Source organism: Talpa occidentalis, unplaced genomic scaffold (genome assembly GCF_014898055.3).
Source record: "Talpa occidentalis isolate TD23 unplaced genomic scaffold, MPIMG_talOcc4v2.1 talOcc4.8, whole genome shotgun sequence".
Lineage (NCBI taxonomy): Eukaryota > Metazoa > Chordata > Mammalia > Eulipotyphla > Talpidae > Talpa > Talpa occidentalis.
This window is the reverse complement of record NW_023605194.1, coordinates 10,372,840-10,395,174: the sequence shown is the minus strand read 5'-3', so window position 1 is coordinate 10,395,174 and position 22,335 is coordinate 10,372,840. Positions and strand designations below refer to the sequence as shown.

General features: G+C 36.2%; 1 protein-coding gene across 1 annotated transcript in view; it reads left to right on the top strand.

Annotated features, from left to right (window-relative positions):
- Positions 1-22,335, top strand: part of TRUB1 (TruB pseudouridine synthase family member 1) — a 35,937-nt gene that overhangs the window by 9,942 nt on the left and 3,660 nt on the right. Inside the window, exons 3-6 of the mRNA XM_037496105.2 lie at positions 1,674-1,729; positions 10,559-10,640; positions 19,032-19,104; positions 20,390-20,529. Of these exons, the coding sequence (XP_037352002.1) occupies positions 1,674-1,729; positions 10,559-10,640; positions 19,032-19,104; positions 20,390-20,529 (351 nt within the window). The remainder of the gene's footprint in view (positions 1-1,673; positions 1,730-10,558; positions 10,641-19,031; positions 19,105-20,389; positions 20,530-22,335) is intronic.

Sequence of the window (22,335 nt, the reverse complement as noted above, 5' to 3'; positions counted from 1 at the left end):
GACTGTTGTCTCCATGAGATAATATGCCCATTCAAAGTCAGGAAATGTGTTGTCCCATTAAAAGTATTCTCGGCAGCTTCTTGTGCATAGAAGTTGCTCTCAAAAAACACTGATTGGGGATGGATTTGATTGGAGTAACATTGCCCTGAATATTTGCTGTTGTTATTATACAAAGTTTTTGCCTCTGCAGCAGGAGCTGCCATTTGAAGAATTCTGTACTCTGCAGAGATTTTTTTTTACCTTATTCCTTGAACTATGAACTAATAATGACTATTTAATGGTGAATGATCTAAATGAATGAGTGTCATATTTTAGAGAGGGCTTGGGTAGACTTCATGAAGGTGTCAGGATTTGAGCTGGGTTTCAAAGAGTGGACTTGAAATACTTTACTTGGGAGTTGATACTGTAGACAGGGGGATCCTGTTGAAGATTGTTGGTTGTCTGTGTAGTGTGCCACACAGGTTTTCAGAAATGGTTATGCATTGATATGAATTGAATAAAGAAGGGACAGGATGCAGAGAGCAAAGTTTGCAGTGGTTTGGGCTAGCAGGTGGGTGGCAATGAAAAGCCTGGTGGCAGGAGATGATGATAACGGAAGGGGGTCTGTTGTTAAGACAGTCTGGTTTGAATTTTAACTCTACCATATACTTCATTTTGAGATGTCAGCAGAATTCATAGTCTCTCATTGCTTTAGTTTCTTATAATAAGAGTAATTGTGTTACCTTTTAGGGTTGATATAAGGATTAAATGAGCTAATGCATAAAGACATTCACAGTGGAGCTTTATATATAATAAACTCAATGAATGACATTTACTGTAGATGTTGATTATAATTCTTTCAGCTTGCCAGTCATTTGTCCTTGTTTATTCTAAGTTGTGGTTATGTTGTGTTTTTATACAAAATTGAATTTATTGATGAGAAATACTTTAATTCTTACAAAAATTTGCCTACTAGTAAGTGATGAAATGATTATCTCCTCTCATCCTGACCTGGTGAATTGTGTCATCATGAGGATAAAAAATGTTTGAAATTGAAGAGGCAGCATGTATAGAATTCTATCAACATCTTTTTATGAAGCTGCTAGTGTTCTTCCAACCAGCACTATACACACACACACACACACACACACGTACGTGGTATATGTTAACATACATTCTCCAGGCTCTTATTTTACCCTCTTCTGTTTTTCTTGTGTTAGGTTGACTTGTTATGAATGTTTTCTTGATTGTCTACTGCTGAAAGATTACTTTAAATGGTTCATTAGCTATGTTGATGGCATCTGCTTTGTTTGATAATAAACTTTGTCAAAATACTTTATCATATCATGGTTAATTGTTTCATGTATTTTTCAGTGATGCCTATGTAAACTTCCAATGTGTCCTTTGAGATTTTTCTAACACTTTTCATTCTTCAGTTGTCTGGATTGAGGTTTCTCCATGTTTATGTTTGACACTTTGAGAAAGAAAGAAAAAGTCACCTATTCCTTCTTTGGAATTTCTTAAGTTGCATGACAAGTTCAACTGATTGGAGTAGGAGCCTTTAATTAAGTTACATAGATGCTTTTTCTAACTTTGCTTTACATTTGCCAGGAAATTGTGACCAAAATATGTTGATATTTTAAGACTTAGTTTTTTGACTAGAATGTCATAATATTTCTTTCTTTGATTTGTAGTGGTTGGAATTGGACGGGGAACAAAAATGTTGACCAGTATGTTGTCAGGGTCCAAGGTAAGAAAACTGTAAAAGTTCTGTTTCTTTCTTCTGGTATGCTTTACTTAATGACCTATATATTAGATTTTATCAGTTGAAAAATAAGCTGTGCAAATTTCATGAATGCATGTTAATCCTGTATATAATTTACAGTGTTTATAATCATAAACAGATTCAAAATAGTGAGACTATCAATTGGAAATTCTTAATTGAAACCAAGTTTGACTTACAAGAGCCAAAACTGTACTGCCCATAATTTTTTAGTTTTTTAATGTAATCATAGTTTTTAGGTTAAAAGGGAAGTTATAGATCATAAATTCTACCACAGATTATTTTCAGCCTCAGAATTTTTATAGAAACATTGTCATTTTGTAAACCATTCACTTTTTAGCAAAAGACACGCTTCGTTCAATGGTTATTAAGTGTTTACTAAAGAAAAGAGTGAGGCTTCCTTAAGTTACATCATTGATCTGTAGGAGTTGCCTTGATGAGATCCAGAAGCACTTGGTAAAGAGAGAGGAGAGTTATGCAGAGGCTGAAGAGGCTGTAAGCCAGGGTATGGCTTTAGGTGTGCAGCGAGTAGCCCTCATGTGCAGGGACCACTGCAACAGCAGTCAACTGTCAAAACAGTTCACCTTTCAGTTTTAGGAAAAATGATTTGACCCCTCCATGATCTCTTCCAACTCTAAGAGAGATAATAAAGTCTATATTTTAATTAGTAACCAGGTGCGGGTCATCATAACTGGGGTTCGGGCCAGTGAACATGCCTATGGGAGAAAGATTAATTTGCTGTTAAATGAAAGAGAATTTCAGCAACTTTCTGATCAAAACATATTCTTTGTTTTCAAACCCTTGCTTGAAGTGGTATATAAATAGTTGGTAAAGTGATTTTGTCTAAATTTTTTTCTTAAAAAATTTTAGTCAGAGACCATTTAAAATTTTTCCCAGTTGATTGCAAACTGATGACTTATAAAATATAGTTCCAGTGATATGGTAACATCAAGTTGCTAGGTTAGTTTCTGAACCCCCTTATTTTTGGCACTTATGTTTTCATGGATAGTGGCCCGTAGACTGCATTTTGAGTGGGAGTAGTCTAAATAAGCTTTTCTTTAAAATAAAAAGTCCCAAAGTGCTTATTGCCTTTGACATTCCAGTCTCGTTATCAACTGGCATTGAAAACCTGTGTCTTTTAGTTGGCGATGACATTACTGTCTTAGCTAAATTGAAAATTCTCAACATGTCTTTCTCTGCAATCTTCAAATTACTGTTGAAAGTCCCAGGATATAAAAATTGTATTAGATTGGAAGAGTTTGTTTTATAGTGAATTTGTACAAGGTATTTAAATACTGACACACAGAGTTTATAATCTGTTTCTCATATGGATCTCTGCCTGTTGTTTAATATTTGTTTCTTAACTTTAAAACATAACAATGGTTACTTTGACACAGGATTATGGATGATTTTCATGTTCATCTTACACATTACTTGATATTTCCCAAGACCTTTACAATGAATAAGATACCTTTACAGTAGTAACCAAAAAGATATATTTACATTAGAGACTGGGTTTTCTTCCCCACGATAAAATATGTTGAATCATTGTAATATTCATTATCCACATCTCCCCAACAAAATCACAAATATACACAACACACTGTGTGTTATTGAAATACTTGATGTGTAAATTCCAGGCATATTTGCAAAAGTATGATGACTAGAAATGTCAATACATCATTGATTCTTTATTTGTCACAAACCATTTTGGTATTCATCTAGGAAAGCTGAATGTCATACAGTGAAATCACTGATCCTCGGATAACTATAACTTAAATAGAAAATCTCAGGTGCCTTTTATCATAGAAGCCTAGTTCTTGAGTGCTTCGCATTTCAAAAATAGGCATTGTTGTCTTGCTAGTTATTTGTATTTTTATACTTTTAACTTTAAAGTTAGTATTTGCTGAAAAAATTAAATCACTGTTTACTACTAAGTATATATTTTTTTAAAATCACAAGTAGTTAATAAGTATTAGGATTTTTAAAAATAGATTTTGTTTTTAGCACTGGAAATAATCTTAGAGACCTCTTTTTTTGGAACAAGACCCATAGTAAGAATATCATTTTAGTTTTTTTAAAATAACTGAAAGACTTTCTAACAGCTGTATGAAACAAGACCATCAACCAATGCCTTCAAAATTACAAAGGAAAACAATTTCCAACCTAGTAGTCTAAAAAAAAAAAAAAGAATATCATTTTATATCATTTTTACATGTGTATACAAGTACATGTATAAAAAACAAAAATTTCATCAAGCAACTGTAATGTTATGTACAATGTTCTCTTAATATTTTTCCTTATTTCATTAAAATAAAAATTAGTAACTGCAGCCTTCTAATTGGGCACAAATCTAATATTTGCTCTTGTCTCTACTGTCATAGATGATTTTTTATTTGTGTCACAGTACTGCTAGGAAAACTAGACTTGTGTATGTATTGGGTGGAGTTGCCTCAGAGTAGAAATATTTAGTTTTAGGAACGCAGACATTCAGTAGCTCTATCACAAAGTGCGCTTACCCCGGCATCAGTCCTAGTTAGAGACTTTGTTAATTGAACATGGCTTAACACCCTTTCCTGCTCAAGCAAGAAACATCCTTAGAATTCTTTTAACATGATGCCATTCGTACAACCGCTATCGATTAATGGGTAAAGTGCTGACCTTTTAAAAGTAAAATCTTCAGTCCTCAGATTATTTCATTTTCATTCTGTGAACAACAGAGAGTATCTAGACCACCTAACTCCTTTCTTCTATTCCTTGTCTTTCAGATTAGAGTAAGATTTAAGAGTCCTTATGTTTGTTCTCCAGTAACTTGCTCTCCTGTCTTAATAGGAAGCGTTGCTTTACCAGTGATCATGTTTCTCAAGTCATCTTATTTCAGAGTATGTTTTTTGGGGGATTATATGTGTAATGTATATTTAAAACATCTAGATTTTATGTATAATGCTTTATATATAGAAGTTGCTCAATAAATACTAGCATTACTGTTTCCAAGTTTTTCACCTATACCCAGATTTCTCTAAGATTTCAGAACTGTTGGATCTTTCTAACTATGTAGATACATGACATTTTTTCAGTTAAGTTTTGTTGGAAATTTTTAATGCAGTTAATTTAATTTCTCATTTCGGTTTGTGATTTCTGGTGACCTAGGCAAAACATAACACTCATCAGAAGGAGGAAGCATGCCATTTCTTTCAGGGAGAGACAGAGTTTCTCTGTGCATAAAGCTAAAAAGAAATTTCTTACAGCAAAGGATATTAAATTTTACAAGTGTAGAAGTGGAGCTACATAAAAATATAACTTAGGTAAAATGATTCTGACCCTCTCTTGGTCTTAAGTTTGGAATGTAGATTATCTAGAAGGAGGCAGTGGATGCATTGTCCCTGTACTACCTTCCCTAAATTACTCTTTCTTTGACCCGATCATTCAGCACACACTGTTTAGCAGATGTCCTTTGAAGTGACAGGCTTTGATGAGGTTTTGGAGTACTGTTTCTATTAGCCCTCTATATTATGCTAGTTAAAGTTAGTTTCTCATCCATTCATGCTTTAGATCCAGATGAGCAGTTGGAAAGGTTGATGTTCTATTATGAAATCACAGTTGGCATATAAAGACAAACTAGCATTTTCCAGATGTAGGGCTAACTCCATGTCTATGTAGAGACAAACCATAGTAGGACCTGTATGCAAAGCCAGTATTTCCTCAGAAAGCACTTTGTATTCCTTCCAGCAATCGAACAAGTGTTATCATTGGGATTTCCAAACCCTTTCACTCTGGATGCTTTCGTGACATATATATTTCTCCCCAAGTATATAGTAGCATTTTCAGATTAACCAGTCACTGTTAACTCTGAAATATGACTTAAAAAATGCTTCTGTGAAAGTTAGCTCTCTAAGATTTGCACATTTCCACACCATTTTCTGCAGAGGCTAGTCCAACATGTACCTTTTCTTTTACACGCTTATCAATATTCATACATTTCAAAAGCACTATGTTGAAAATTTGAAGGACTTATCCTTATGAACTATATAAAGCTATTCCTTTTTAGTGTGGACATTCAAAGCCACATGCTTTTGGTTTGGTAGGGTTTTTTCCCCCCAGAATGTCCTTCCACTTTTTAAATAATATCCATTTGTTAAACTTTGAATCATAAACTCTCGAGATGGAAATGATTATGTTCACTTTCTATAATAAAAACATTGTCCTTTCTCCTGAAGAATACTGAAGCCGATTTGCTTTTAGAGTTGTCTAGTTGATGTCTGTGGGCTTCAGCTTGAAGAAGAGTGAAGTGGAGAGGGGGGTGGTGTTCCTTTCTGTGAGAAACCATGAATCCCAAAAAGCACACAATTCAATGGAAACTTCTTTTAAAATTCTACAGGACCTCCATTTGTCTCATTGTTTAGAACTATATTGTCAGAATACCTTAGGGCATCCCTGGTGATGCAGGAGTTAAGGACACAGGCTATCAAGTTATCACCAGCCATTGCAGCATGAGTTCAATCCCCAGCCAGGTAGCTAACCCACAAGGCACAGTAGACCTCTCCTCTCTTGCCTGCTGCTGCCCTCAGCAGTGTATTTCAGTACATTTGTCTGCTCTGCTCCCCACTCTGCCTCTGGTGGATCCCCTCACCTCCTGCATCTCTGGCCTGCACCCCAGCTCTTGTATGCGTAAATAACTAAATCTTAAAGAAAAAAAAAAACCTTAATAGAATCCACAATTCTTCAATAGTTTGAAGAATAAAATCCTGTCTCTCTGCAGAATTTCGATCCATGAAAAGAGTTACTTTAGACCCACATGATAAAATCATGGGGTTATAATGTATACATTTCTATGTCTTTTTTTCATCTGTCCCATATATGAAGTTCTGTTTTAGTTGGAAGCTTCACAGCCTGTATGGACTTTTCTAAGTAGTTTGTGGATCACTGAATAAAAATCAAAGATAATTATTACTAGATGCCAGGACAAAGAAAAGTGAGACAACAACTGTGATTCTAATCAGCTGCTCACAGTGTAGTCCATTGACTTTTTTAAAAAAAAAAAAGATTTATTTATTTATTTATTTATACAAGCACTGGGTACAGTCAGAAGCGCGGGAGGGTGAGAGAATTCACCAGAGCCAGAGCAGGGAGCAGAACAGGCAGACTGATGATATACTGCTGAAGGGAGCAGCGGGCGGCAGGAGAGGTCTGCGCGCCATGTGGGACCCTCGCCTGGTGGCCGGGAATCGAACCTGCGCTGCAGAGGCTGTGGGCAGCTTTGCAACCCAGCGCTCAACCACTACGCCACCGGGGAGGCCCAAGTCCATTGACTTATAAGGTTTGTTTAGGGTGACTGTTGCAGTCAAAACTACTTTCATAGTTTTGCCATTTTCACTTGCAATCTCACAATTGTACAATGGAGTTTGTTAAAGGCTAACTGAAGAACAGTGATGTAACCAAAGGCTAATGGAACGCACACACTCATTAGTGTTTAAAATTTTTTTTTAATTTTAATTGCTAATATAATAAATTCTTGCACCTACAACCCATATAAAAAAAAATATGCCAGGGTTTTCAGTAACTGTCAAATTGTTATAGGGGTTCTGAAAACACAATGTTTGAGAACTGTTTAGGCAGTGTTTCCCCTAAAAGAAATCTAGCATGTAGACAAGACAAATACCACATAACTGCAGGATTGGGAATGATTGAAATTTGGCAGATACCATCTGGATGTCCAAAACCATGGTGGAATGTAAAGGATTGCACACACAGGAACTTCTCTAGCATGTATATAATTCTGTGACCACCTTTTCACTGAGCTGCTACTGTGCTTCCAACTAGTAAGGAACACAGCGAGGCAAAAGCCAAGCTAACAAGAGTTTGCAATTTGGGGATGATGAGTCAGTACGCAAAATGTGCTTGGCAAACAATGGGATCTACCTCTAGGTAATCATTTGCTGACCAGCATGGCATGAGAGGTCAGTGAAACAAACCACTGGGAGCAGACACTTGTCTGTCATTGCCACAATACTCATTCCCCTTTGTAGGCTTTCTGTGTAGATGCTCTATCATGTTACTCTGTAACCTAGTGGCAGAAGATTCTTTATATTCTTAGTGTCTCTCACAAGCACCTAGGAGAAAGCTTTGTACATTCAGTCTTTAGGAAACATGAATGAATGAATGAATGAACGAACATACAAATGAATGAATATGTGATGTCATTTTAATAAGGGCCTTCACTGTTTATATGTTAGAAACTTGTACTGAGTACCTACTCAGCCATAACCTTGGAGGTAGGTGATTGAGAGTTGGGATGGGCTAATAGGGAAGCTTTGAAAGATGAACCGGGTTGGGCCCCAAGAGAAGAGAGGGTGCTTGCTCAAAGCTAGGGGAGCAGCATGTGTCTCTTGGGACACCAGAGTCCAGAGACTAGAATCAGCTGATGTAGGGTAAATGGTTTTCAGGCTTTTCTGCCCTCCTGCCATTAGGATTGCCCTGCCTGATGGGGGTAACTGCATTTGTTACGTTGTTATAGTTGTGTTGTTTACTTCTGTGGGCCATGACTACAGTATTGAGATATTCACCAAGAGAAGCAGAGGCAGGAGAAAGAACAGGAGAGAGAAGGGGAGAAAGGATGTCAGAGAACCCAGAGTGAAGACTTGTCCAGGGCTTGGAGACCTCCCGGCCTCCTGCCTCCCACCCCCCCATCCCTGCCTGCCATGTACCTGGTTGCTGCACTGCATGTAGAAGCTCAATAAAAGCCTGAGAAAGCCACTGAGGGCTCCAGGACTTCTCCTTTACCTGCCTGTCTGCTGGAATCATGGAAATCCTGCTCCTTCCCATCCTGCCCCTACAGCGGTTAAGTTCCTGGTTTAAACTTGTTACATTGCAGAATAGAGCAAATCCATGCAAGGCACTGTATACATGACTGCATGTGTTTTTCTTACGAAACTAGACAGATTGTTAAGAAAAAATCAAGAGCATTTTCTTGCTTTACTATTCTTTATGGGCACTTACTGTGACTGGATGAGTTACCGTGAATCACCTGCATCTTTTTCATTTTTTATAGTAATGAAAACAGTATTGTTTTCCATTGCTTGCCCAGGTCACAAACTGTTGTTCTAAACTGCTTCTTCTCCTGAGGTACTACAGTTACTTTCCCCATTAAGATAAGGAAATGAGGCTCCAGCAGGAAAGACTAACTTAACCTACTTTACCAGTTGGGGTGGAGTCAGGATTCAGACCTTTGAGTCTGTGCTTCTGCCACTTACCTGCTGTATTTCTCCCTGTGGATGCTTAATCAAGGTTGATTATTCCAAAATATAGAAACAGTATTGAGGCATCGCAGGTGATGAGACTCTTTAGTTAAATTCATTTTTGTCCATTGTAATGAAATTTTTAAAAATGAAATTCAAATGATTGGAACATTCCCTCCTGTATTTGGAGAAAAAATGTTCAGAGCTATATCATAGAAGGTGATTTCATCAAAGGGCACTTAGTCTGATATAAAATGTCTGCCCATGTATAGGAATTTGAGTTTTTAATATTCTTACTTTTATCTTTGGTCCCTTTACTGCAAAGTACTTTGAGCTCCCTCTTTAAAAAATTGCTCACACAACCACAAATTATTTTCAGTGGAAATTATATTACTTGCATTTTTCTCACTACTTCTAGTGATGTGCCAAATGAAAATTGAATTTGATCAAAAGAGAGGAGTATAAAGAAAATGGATACAAGTATATATAGCCTCAAATGAGAAGTAAAACAATCCTTTGTTAATTGAGAATGATTTAATTCTTCGCTTGTGAAGAATGATGTAGAGTAAATGGTTTTCAGGCTTTTCTGCCCTCCCACCATCAGGATTGCCCTGCCTGTTGAGGCACCTGCAGTTGGTACATTGTTGTGTTGTTTACTTCTGTGGGCCATGGGAGGAATACTGAGATCATCTCCAGGAGAAGCAGAAGCAGGAGAAGAGGAAGCAGGAGAGAGGCAGGAGAGAGAAGGGGAGAAAAGAAGCCAGAGAAACCCAGAGTGAAGACTTGCTGGGGGCCTGGAGGCCTGTTGGCCTCCTGGCCCCCCAGTACCCCTGCCTGTTGTGTACCTGTTTGCCACACTACATGCAAAGCTCAGTAAAAGCCTGAGAAAGCCACGGAGGGCTCCAGGACTCCTCCTTCTCTGCCGAATGATAGACACCTGCTCTGTGCCATTCTGCCCCTACAAATGATCAATTTCTTAGAAGAGCCCTTTCAGAAAGCAATTTCCCTTTATTAAGAAAACACATGTGATAGTTAAGCACACTACTTCTACTATACTAGTTTTGCTCATTTTTTATATATTTAACTTGTTTAAATGCATAATCAGGTTTTAGAATTAGTCTCACTATTTCATATAAGAAATAATAAATTGATTTATTTTAAAATTAAGATACATGTGTGGCAAAATTGTTGAATCTTTTGGTAACCCTGTAGCAATTTATTATACCTTTCTCTCTACTCCTGGATACACTAGACAATTTTCCTTCAGTATCAAAACTGCCTAGTGTAAAACTGGCTTGAGTGGTGTGCTTGTAGTAACAGTGTATGTCATGATTATAAAAAAAAAAATCAGGCTCTTTGTCCTGTTGACTGGTGTGGGAGTTTGTGAATGTTTCTCAGTTTGCACAAATGCTTCCCACGTATCAAAGCTAATAAAACAATTGCAATTTATTATATTTGTCTTTATGGTGCATCAAGTTGGTAGCATTAGTAAAATCCTATGTGAACTTTAGTTTATTTTGACCTTGTGGCCTGTTTTTCTCCCCTATTTCTCTTCCTTCAGAGGTACATTGCCATTGGGGAACTTGGGAAGGCTACGGACACCCTGGATTCCACGGGGAAAATAACAGAGGAGAAACCTTACGGTATGAAGTTCACTTAATGTAGCTCTTTTATTTTCATCATTTAAAGAAAAGTTTTATGAATTCAGAATTTAAAATTTTTTAAATTTTACATCTTTTGCCTGCTATTACCAATGATTTTGGTTTTCACTACATTTCCTTGGGTTATGAAGATTGGAAATTGCTTATCACATTGTTATTTACTTTGTGTGAGTTTGTTAATATTATAATTGCCTCATCCTAGAATCAGTTTTTTAAATGTTCAGTATTCTTCCAAATATCTCCCTTACCAAAAGTCATTTATAGCTAGTATCTAGGACATTTTTCCTAGTACATGAGAAACAAAGCAGAGAGAGTCTCTGTTAGATTTACCTGTGTCTTGCCATTATTTTTATTTTTTGTTTTGTATTTCTTATCTGTGAAAATGAATGTACCATGTTTAATACTTTAAAATTAATCATATTTCTGTGCTTTCAGAGTATGTAATGAGATAATGACAGAAAGCAAGCTATTTTTCTGGCAGTAGAGCAGAACTCAATGGGGCCCACCTTAGTTTTTCTACCATTCCTTCCTTCACTACTTTAAGAAAGGATAGATAAATGAAGTGGTTTCCTAGCAACTCTTACAGTGCTTATGCTATTTATAATTCAGTGGTTGCTGTTTTGTGCAGTCAGCTCACCTACATTATTGTGTGTCATCAATTGTGAGCTATGGACTTCCTGGGGGTGGGGCTTGGCCTGTCTTCAGTGTTACCTATTCTTAATGCACCTGTAGGCAGTCCAGCCTCTGGCTTCCCTGTGTTTTTGTCTTCTTAATATGTATAATATATTGCCCCAGCAGTTAAGAACAAGCTTTCTTGTTTATGAGAAAGGTTAACCTTTATATGTAGCTTATTATCTTGCTTGATTAACCAAGCAACATAATGATGATTAAAAAGTAGATGTTAAATTATCCTTGGAATTATTATTATTAGGAAATAATAGCACTTATGGAAACCTAACAATGGAAACCTAACCATACTATTCAGTCAGAAAGCTTCTAGATTACAGAGGTGTGGGGAGGGCCACCGGAAGATTTCAGATTTCCAGAGTATATTACAGTTTACATCTGTACACATATTGTTAGAAGAATGGCAAGGAAGTAAAATAGGGAGACACGTTGACCAGATGGGTGTAGTTAGTGGGAGGAGGTGAACCATGACCTAGGTTTTTGGGTTTTAAAACCGGCCACATGGCTGTGCTTCCTTGGAGGAGGGGATACAACAAGGGACCAGGGTGATGAAAGTACTAAGCATACCCATCCATTCTGGCCTTCAGCATTATGAAATCTCTTAAAACTCTACTTTTTGTTGTATATTTTATAACCTTATCTACTTACATTAAGGAAAGCCTACTTTGTTATAATGATGCAATAAATCATGAAAAAATTATTTTCTTCAGATCCTACAAATACAATTTACTGAGTAGTATTTGTAGTCCCAGAAAACAAGAGCTCACTTTTGCCAATTGACATGGTTTTTTCTATCATCAATAAATCAATAACTGTTTACCATCTGGAAAAACTGCTCTAGCATTTACCAAGGGAAAGGAAAATAAGTGTAAGACCTAACCTGTGCCCTTAAGGAACTTCTGTCTAATGGAGAACTCGCCCCAATGTTCTCACCAACTGAGCCCTGTTCTGAGACTTGTGCCACATGATGCCCTCTTTACTATTCTGAAATAAAGAAATACTCCAGTACTCCACCCTGTATACACATTTGAAAAAGTCAATACAGTAAACAAACTATAAAGAAGAAATAAAAATAATTTATTATAAAATAGGCACATCAATTTGTAAGTGCACAATTTCTACACTAAAAGTTTTAGCAAAATAGCTATTTAAATGTACATCTTAATCACTGAAAGCCACAAGTGCAAATGCAGATTGATGTGGGTGTGTTGTATTGATGACTCAGTACCGGAAAACTCGCTATATCTGAAACTATAAAAAAGAAATACTTTGTGTTTAAATGGAAAACGGAATTAGGTTCTAGCCTCTGGTAATTGCAGACAGATACCCTGAAGTCCCAGTACAATGGGCACTTCATGGAGCCACGGCACCCTGCCCCCGGCAGGACACCCAGCATTCCTGAGCCCCACCTGTTCAGTGCTGCCAACGCCACCCCCCACCTGATCATTATAACTGCCAGAAACACAGATCTTAGTTGACCTGTTGAGAATAATGACATTTGGATACAGTAAGACAGCACACAGTAATAGAAAAGAATGTTACGAAGTCATTTTGTCCTAACAAGACTATTTTTAGTCATTGTTTCCAAGAGATAAAAGTTCGCTCAGAGGAATTAAAAAACAAATCTGTGGCTTAGTAGACTCAACTTTCAAACCATAGTAAGAGCCCTTCTCTTTATTCTTTATCCTCATATCTGTTTTGCCTAAATAATGTTTTCACTGTTTATAAATATATATTTACTTGTTAATCCCTAAGCTATAGGGCTGAGATCATCATTCTTTGATTCTTGGTGTCTAGAACAATGTGCAGTATATAGAATAAAGCCTTTAGTGATAAACTAAATAACAAGTAAATAAATTGAATATTAATAAGGCAGGTGATAGAAGCATTTATGAAGATTACCACAGTAAGTCAGAAGGGAGGCAATGCATCTTCGTACCTTCTCTGCTCTTTCCCCTCCCACAATTTAGTTATTAAGTCAGGCAGTTGCTACTCTTTGAAGAGACCTGTCCCCACTAAGCTCATAACACTAGAGCTGTTGTGGCTTTCTGGGCTGTTTTAGATGTGCACCAACCTTCTGGGAAGGCCTAACTGCTCCTGCAATGGGAATCCTTTTTCCCTATTCCTTCTCTGCCTTTATTTTATTGTGAAGCAAGAAATGTGGAAGGAAAGGGAATATAGCATGCCTATACTGTGTGCTAAACACCACCACCCCTTAGTCCCAAGATAGGGTGTCAGACCTTGGTTATATCGAGTAGGAGTGACTCCTCCTGGACTGTGGTTTGCTTGCCCACACTTCCTGGAGGAAGCTAGAGGGTTGACTTGGTTCTCAATTATGATTTGAGCAAATAGAGCAGATCTAGTATGTAGCCGGCTATCAGTCATCTTGTAGCTGCTTGATATACTTTATATTTAAACTTTTTTATTGCAAAGTATTACATAAATGAGGAAAAAATGAGCGAAGCATAAATTTATAGCTCAATGAACTATCACAAAACAAGTATCATGCAGGCTGCCACTACAGCCAAGACATAGAAACCCAGTATCAGCCCCCACTCAGTCACTACTCCTATCTCTCATTTCCAAATTACACCACAGTGTGTGAATCAATAGATGTGTGTGTTTTCATTTATGCATATTACACATATGAATGTGTACACTTATACTGTAGACATACACACTCTTCTGTTGGTAGGCATTGGGGTTGACCCCGTTTGAGGACTTATGAATAAAGCCTCACAGTGTATTTTGTGTCTGTCTTTTGGTGGACACGTATACTTATTTCTCTTGGATATGTGCTTAAGTAGAATTACTGGGTCAGAGGGTAAGTATATATTTTTTGGTGCTGGAAGTTGTCAAGCAGTTTTCAAAGTGGTTGTCCAACTTTGTTTCCACTAGCAGTGTATAAGAGTTCCAATTGTTCCACATCCTTGGCAACAGATGGGATTAACAATATTTTTAATTTTGGTCATTGTGTTTAATTTTGGTCATTGTGGTATTTTGATTGACTTCAGTTTTATTACTGATGAGAGTAAGCATATGTTTATCATATGTTGTTGGCGCCTTCACCCTCTTCTTTGGTAGACTGTCCAGGTTTCATGTCCATTTTCTGCTTTTCTCTTTTCCTGTTGAGTTTCTCCCCTTTTAATATCAATATATATGAACTCCTTATATAATCTTCTTTTGGTGACATGTGTTGCAGATACTGTCTTCTCTGTGACTTGCCTTTTACCTCTCTTAGTTATGTCTTTTGGAAAGCAGAAGTTCTTAATTTAGTCCAGTTTACCAAGTCTTTTCCTTTGTGGTTAGTCCTTTTGGTGTCCTGTTTAAGAAAACCTTTCCCGCTCCAAAAGCACAAGGATATTTTTCTATATTCTCGAAGCTTTATTGCTCTGTCTTTCACTTTACATATCCAACTTATTATTTTTTTCTGTGTAGATATCCAGTTGGCCCAGCACTTCTCTCCGATACTTTGCCTCTTTGGTGCAAACCAAGTACCACGTAGGCGTGCGTTTGTTTGTAATCTGTTTTTTGGATCCTTGTACTAACACCCAGCTATCTTAATTGCTATAGTTTTAGAATAAGTCTTGATTTCTGGGAGAACAAATCTTCCTACTTTATTTCTTACAGATTTTTTTCTGTAAGTTTTTTATAGACATAAGGAAGTTGCTTTCTATTTCTAATTTATTAGTTTTTTTAAAAAACATAAACCAGACACCTAATGTTATCAAATGTTTTTTTCTTTATATATTGATTTTTCTCCTTGTTCAAATATTAAACTAGCTTTACATCATAGGAATAAGCACAACTTGATCATGATGTGTTATCCTTCATACAAATTGCTGGATTTAGTTTGCTAATATTTAGTTAAGGCTTTTCATCTTTGCCTATGGGTGAGATTTCCCTGTATTTTTCTTCTCTTGATGTCCTTGACTGGTTTTGATACCAAGGTTAGGGTGGGCATCATAAAAATGGATCGGGGAGTAATATCTTTTTTCCTGTACTCTGGAAGAATTTGATTCCGTTTGGTATTTTTCTTTAAAAAAAAAAAAATAGTAGAATTTACTGGTTGATATCTGGAGTTCTTTTTGTTAGGAAGACTTTTAATCATGGATTGGATTTCTATTGAACTTAATATTTTTAATTCTTATATCATTTTAGATCTTATTTTGCCTAGAAATTTGTCCATTTCATCTACATTTTCAGACTTACTGGTAAGAATTGTTCATAATCCTTTATGACCTTTCTTTTTATTTTGAAATAATATTAAACTTAGAGAAAATTTGCAAAAATAGAGCCATAGTTTTATAGTTTTCAGTTTTGTATATGAAATCCCTAAGTAATTCATATTTTTGATTCTATTATAAATTGGATTTTAAATTTTTCAATTTCTGATACTTTGTTGCTGATATATAATAATGGAGTTGGTTTTTTTAAATTGATCTTATTCTTTTAATCTTGCTAAAACTCACTTATTAGGGCCTCCCGGGTGGCGCAGCAGTTGAGCGCTGGGTTGCAAAGCTGCCTGCAGCCTCTGCAGCGCCGGTTCGATCCCCGGCTGCGGGGCGAGGGCCCCACATGGTGCGCAGACCTCTCCTGCTGCCCGCTGATCCCCTCAGCAGTGTGCTTCAGTCCTTCTGCCTGCTCTGCTCCCCGCTCTGGTGAATTCTCTCACCCTCCTGTGCTTCTGACTGTACCCAGTGCTTGTATAAATAAATAAATAAATAAATAAATCTTTTTAAAAAATAAAAAAATAAATAAATTAGGCATTTCTGGGGCTTCTATAAAATGCCCTAGATACTTAGCAGTTTCTTCATTCAGCATGGGTTGGATGGAATTCGAACATCTTCCAGTTTTTTTAAGAGCTCTAGTAGTAGTAGTTCTTTGGTTAATTTTGCGGTGAGTGTGTGAGAGAGAGAGTGTGTGTGTGTGTGTGTGTGTGTGTGTGTGTGTGTGTGTGTGTGTGTTGGAATTTAGCCAAAGTCTGAAGCAGACCCAAGAGACATCTTTCTCTGTTTAATTCTATCAAATTTTACTTGCTGTTGTTTCCCCAAATCATGATCTCTGGTCAGTGAGGTCCCAGTGCTTTGTTTGAGATTCCCCTCCTGCATCACCTTTCAGGAGGCACCAGCAACCAGAAGCAGGTGATTGTGGGCCTTAACTTATTTTCCCTTCTTACAGGGACTGCAGTTCTGGCTACCTGTTGTCCATTGTTCACAGTAGTTGTTTATTGTCTTTTCCCCAAATTAATAACTGCTCATGGTGGCAGAACTTGTCCAATAACAGTTACTATTGTGGTCGAATTTTGTCTTTAATCCATACTTCAGTTAAGTACCAACTACCCTGTTGTAACTTCACTGGAAGAGTTAATAAATTTTAAGCAAATATAACATGTAATATGATCTTGTATATATTAATTTTATGAGAATGATGCTCAGGATTAATTGCAAATGTATAATGTCACATTGATGATTTATTAATTTACTGAACAGAAAATAATTACCCAGGTCCACCTTTTTTTTTCACATGTACATCTTTAGGCTAGTTACTGGAAATACTTGCTTTAGAGATTTTAGTCTCCATTTTTTTAAAAATCCGTTGGTGGTAGTCTTTATTCTTACAAAGATAATATTATTACTTGGATTGGACCAATGCCATGTTTTCAAATATAGCCAGCGTGCTTCACTACACTACATGTAATGAATATAATAAATATTCACGTTTATTCTAAAATACTACATTTGCTTTTGTATGGGCTTTCTGTCTTGTGATTTAAACATCAGATGAAGAATTGGTCTATGTAACTTTTAAATGCCCTTTGACCTTGAAATTCTATTGTTCTTCAGCAAATTAAATTCAGCAAGAATGTCTCAGTGCCATCTTAATTTTATACATGTTATATAAGAAAATATACTGGCCTTGCCTTTGAGGAGCTTAGCATTTCATTGGTGAACTAATATATGGTAGGTAATAGAAACTAAGATTTTATTGCAGAATGAAAATACAAACCATGATGCATAAGTTGTTTAGTCAGAGAGAGACACCATGTAAAAGTGGAATGAAAAAGAACACATCTTGTCATCTTGTGTGGGGGAATATCACTAAGAGAGTCACCCAAGCAGGGCAAAGGAGTTCACATTTGCAGGAATGTCAGTAAGGCAACCAGCCTAGCAGAAGTAGAGAGCTGCCGGGTCTTATTTTTAAAATGTGTGGCTAGATTATGAGCTATTGCAGTTTTATCAACAATGGCATTTCTTTCAGCAATTGCCAGCCTGGTGGTAGCATTGGCTGTCTTAGATTTAGAAGTTTTGAATAACTCAGGTGCCACTAGTAGTTATGTTTTAATGTTGTAGTGGAACAAGAATTTTTGTGGAATATTCTCATCTATATCATGAAATCCATCTGTTCGAAAACAGTATAGCCATCTGACATCTGCCTTTTTGGAACTGCTAGTTGTTGGAGAAATCCTTTTGAGTTCTGTATTTCCTTCTTTGAGTCTAGTAGATTCTGGTCTTTTGTTCAAGTTTAGCATAGGAGGGGGATCAAGTGTTTAGCTTATGAGGATCAAGGGCACATTGAGGTTAAAACAGTCTTGCTGTGTTGATAGTGAAATGTAGGCCAATATTCCATGTTGTCTTTAAATTTTTATTCTGGTGTTAGAATAGTAATTCAAAGCACATTGATTAGTTTTTGTTTAATATTATTCAGTTAAAATAAAATGTCATCAGTATATATCAGGATAAGAAGTTAAATGGGTTTCCTTCAAAGCACTGTTACTTCTTTCCATGATTATTCTCTAAATAAGTTGAAGACTCATCTGTTAGTATTCCAATCCCAAATACTAAGTATTTGCTTGATAAAACTATAGAGCTGTAGTTTAACATTACATCATTTTGTTAGAAAGAATATCAAAGATGAACACATGACTAAGTAATACATTTTGAAACCTTTCTGTTTTTCTAAATTTCCTAAGATTATTGTTTAGGAATACTTAGATATGCTAAAATCCTTGCTGTGTAATAATCTTTTTGCACTGGGTGAAAGTCAGACTTCTAAGAGTACTCTTTAAAAGAACAAAATTCCAAGAGCAGCGAGCAGAGGGAAGGAGACAGATAAATACGACTTTGCTTGGGGACAAAATTTCATGTAAGTGTATAAAATTTATTTGATACCAGAGAATAGTTTTGAAGTCTGTCAGTTAAAATTTAAAATGTGTTGATACGTGAAGATGTTCAGTACCACAATTGCTATTTACAGTATTTTGATGTCTGGAGAAATTTAGAAAATAACTCATGGGTATTTTTCTACTTGCTCTCTGCTCACCTCATTTTTGATCATCACAGGACCACTTCTGTAGCTAATGAAGTACTTCCTCAGGTCTTCTAAAAGCCATATTAAGAACCAACTAAATGCATGCAAGATGATTTGATCATTTCTGTTGGAGAAAAAAATTGATGTAAAGGAAATTTAGTCTTAATATTGAACAATGGAAGATTTTTCTCCCCCTCTTTCCATATGAATGTATTTTTATCCGCTTCAACAAGGTAAAATTTGACCTGCAAAACATATGCTAGAGTATAAACCTTGTTGGAAAAATTTTTAAATGTATTTTCAGAACCATTGGTGCTTTGAAAAAAGTGTACGCAAAACTAGTTTCAGTATCACATTTTTGTTCATTTTTGGCAGATAAAATAACACAAGAAGATATCGAAGGTATTCTACAGAAATTTACTGGAAATATAATGCAAGTACCTCCACTGTAAGTTAAATTATATTTGAATAAACATTTAATTTTATTTTCCAATGCCCAATGTCACTTTAATGATAGAGGGGGGATTTCCTTTAACTATGGCAAGGCAGGTATTAAATCTAATATAGCAGATGACATCCTCACTTGAAGGGGAGCCTGATTTAGACAGAATGCTGAGCTTCTGACAGTGGGAGCTAGTGCCATGTGGTCTGCCTCTGTCCCTGGACATTGCCGTAGTCTGACATCCATGCTGTTCCAGCATTTATCATTTTTTCTGATTCCACCTACATACACAGGGCAGTTCTGGATCCCAAATATGTCACTTCTCCTAGAGTTGCTGTGAAGGGACCAGTCTAGTCTGATATAGGTGTCAGAATTGTGATTGAGTCCAATTGTCACTGCCTGTTGGGTGTTAGGAACCATTTCTTTTGAGCCTGGAATCTTTGCTTCACAATTCTCTGTAACAAATGAAACAGGTGAAAGTATCATTTATTGAAAGTGTGTGTGTTTTGCCCTACTACTTAACCATGATTTTTGGGCCTATCACTCTTTTAAGCAAACTGCTTATTTTTTAAATGACTGAATGGTTATCAGATATATCAGGATAAGTCACTGATGATTCTTTTAGAATTTAATAACAGTATTTTAAAATCTTGGATTTTTGCAAAAACACTGAAATGAATGGAGAAATATTTCTTTGTAATTTTCCTTCAACTGTAAAGATTTAAAAATTTTAGCAGGCTCTGAATAAACCTTGTTTTGGATCATTATTGTTAAAATATACTCAAGATGTTTATATGTATTTATAAGAACTGTTTTAGAATTTTCTTCTCTGGCATTGTTCCAAGGATTTTGTAATCTAGTAAAATTTGATCATACAAAGCTAAGATCTGTTAAGTAGATTATTTGCTTTTCAGAAACATTGTGGTAACTTTTATATGAAAAATGCATTTTATTATAATGGAAGTTGTTTTAAGGAAATATTAGCAGGATCACTGTGACCTCGTGTCCTTGACACGGGAGCAGGGCTAACGAGGACGCAGAAGACCCTGTCCAGGAAGATGGCTGGAGAATGAAGTTGGCGTAGTGCTCGTTGAGTGCCAGCATGAGCTAGATTAGCCCAAAAGATGTTTAGGAACTCTGTCCCTGGCACCATTTTGGAGCAGATTAGAAGAAAAATTAGTTCATTTTTTTAGATTTTTCAACTGAAAGGGCTGCTAGTCATCCTTTCGTTCATCTGGAGTTATTGTCCTCAGTTCTTCCTTTTCCTTCTCTCCCTTTCTTCTCTTTCAAGCTATTCTGCTTTAAAGAAAGATGGACAGAGACTTTCCACTTTGATGAAAAGAGGTGAAGTAGTAGAAGCCAAACCTGCCAGGCCTGTTACTGTATACAGCCTCTCCCTTCAAAAATTTCAGCCACCATTTTTCACATTAGGTAAGATGGAGACATTTGAAGTTATTTATATTTACATGTACCTTTAGTTTGTGTTTGGCTGCATTTTTAGAATTATAATGATCCCCAGGATATTAGAGATTTTTAAAATTTTGAAATTAAGGCAGGTTAGAATTTGTTAATACCTTTTTGATAACACATTTAATAAAAACGTGATTGCTATATGGAAGTTCAAAAATGCCCTTGTAAGTACACTGGCCTTCATGTATTGTGTTCTTTTACTGTGATGGTGGAAATAACATTTTAAATCTCTGTGAAGAACAGCAAGTGTATGTAGGGAGTGTGTATTTTTTAAAACTTTATATTTGATATTTTATTATCTCATGGATACGTGTTTCCCCATATGAATAGTTGTAACCTAGTAGTTTACATTCAGCTTTAAAATTAACATGAGTTTAAATTAAAATTTAATTCAGGTTATCCATTCAAATGTGCCTGAAATTTATATTTGAAATAAATTTAAAAATCAAAAAGTTTGTTTCTCTTGTTTGGAAATTTTATGATCTGCTTGAAGTAAGAGGCATGAACCTACAGGAACTGCGAAGAACCAAAAACTATAGTTCTGGCTCCCTTTAATTCATCCTACTCTTAATTTCATAGTGCATAATAAATAGGATTCCTTTTAGAAATACTTTCCTAAAACCTTTTTCATAAACTTTGTTGCTTTTTTCCTTTGGTGTTATTATTATCTAATGTGTTTTAAGCTCATGTAGAGTGTGGTTTTTATACAATTAAAAGAGCTCATACTTTGCCCAGGTTTCCTGATTCTAAAATGTTTGACAAATATTGAAAACAAAAACCACTAAAAATATTTCACTCATTTCCATGGTAATGCAACAACTTGACCGGCAGAGTAGATATTACCTATGCAAGTAAAGACTCAAAATTTTCCAATTTCATGTAAGTTGTTAGGACTTTATTTTGTTCTTTGGAAATTGTGATACTCCAAAAAGGGCTGTCAAAAAATAGTGCAAGAATGTTAGCTTTATTTTTTTTAAATCTCAACAGTAGTCCCCAACCTTGAACTTACAGAGAGGGATAAAAAATTAAGATTTCCAGGTGGCGAGTTTTGATTAATTCCCCAAATAGCTTTATGTGTATGATAAAACTAGAAACAGCTGGGATAAGGTCGTTTTGTGTGGAAATTTTCAGAATGTCTTGTGGATGAATAAAAATAATCCAGAGCCCAGCTTCACCAATAAACTTGTATCGTACTGTATTAAGATGTTTAGATATGCATTCAGTTCTGGGACATTGTGTGATCTTAAGTTATTTTTTTTAAAGATTTATTTATTTATTTATTTATACAAGCACTGGGTACAGTCAGAAGCACGGAGGGTGGGAAAATTCACCAGAGCCAGAGGGAAGAGCAGAACAGGCAGACTGACGAAGTACACTGCTGAGGGCAGCAGCGGGCAGCAGGAGAGGTCTGCGCGCCATGTGGGACCCTCACCTGGTGGCCGGGGATCGAACCGGCGCTGCAGAGGCTGCGGGCAGCTGCACAACACAGTGCTCAACCGCTGTGCCACTGGGGAGGCCCCATCTTAAGTTATTTTATGATTTCTATTTTTTAAGTGTACAAATCAGAAAATATTATAAAAATCTATAGTTTGTGATAGCAAAACTGAAATGTTTAATCATTTAAAACCTATTAAATGAACAAGGCATATAATTCTGAAGGTTTTTTTTTTTAAATCTACAGCTCATGATAGCAAAGCTGAGATTTCTAACTATTTAAAACCTATTAAATGAACAAGGATGAAGTATTAAAATGGTATGACTTGCCAG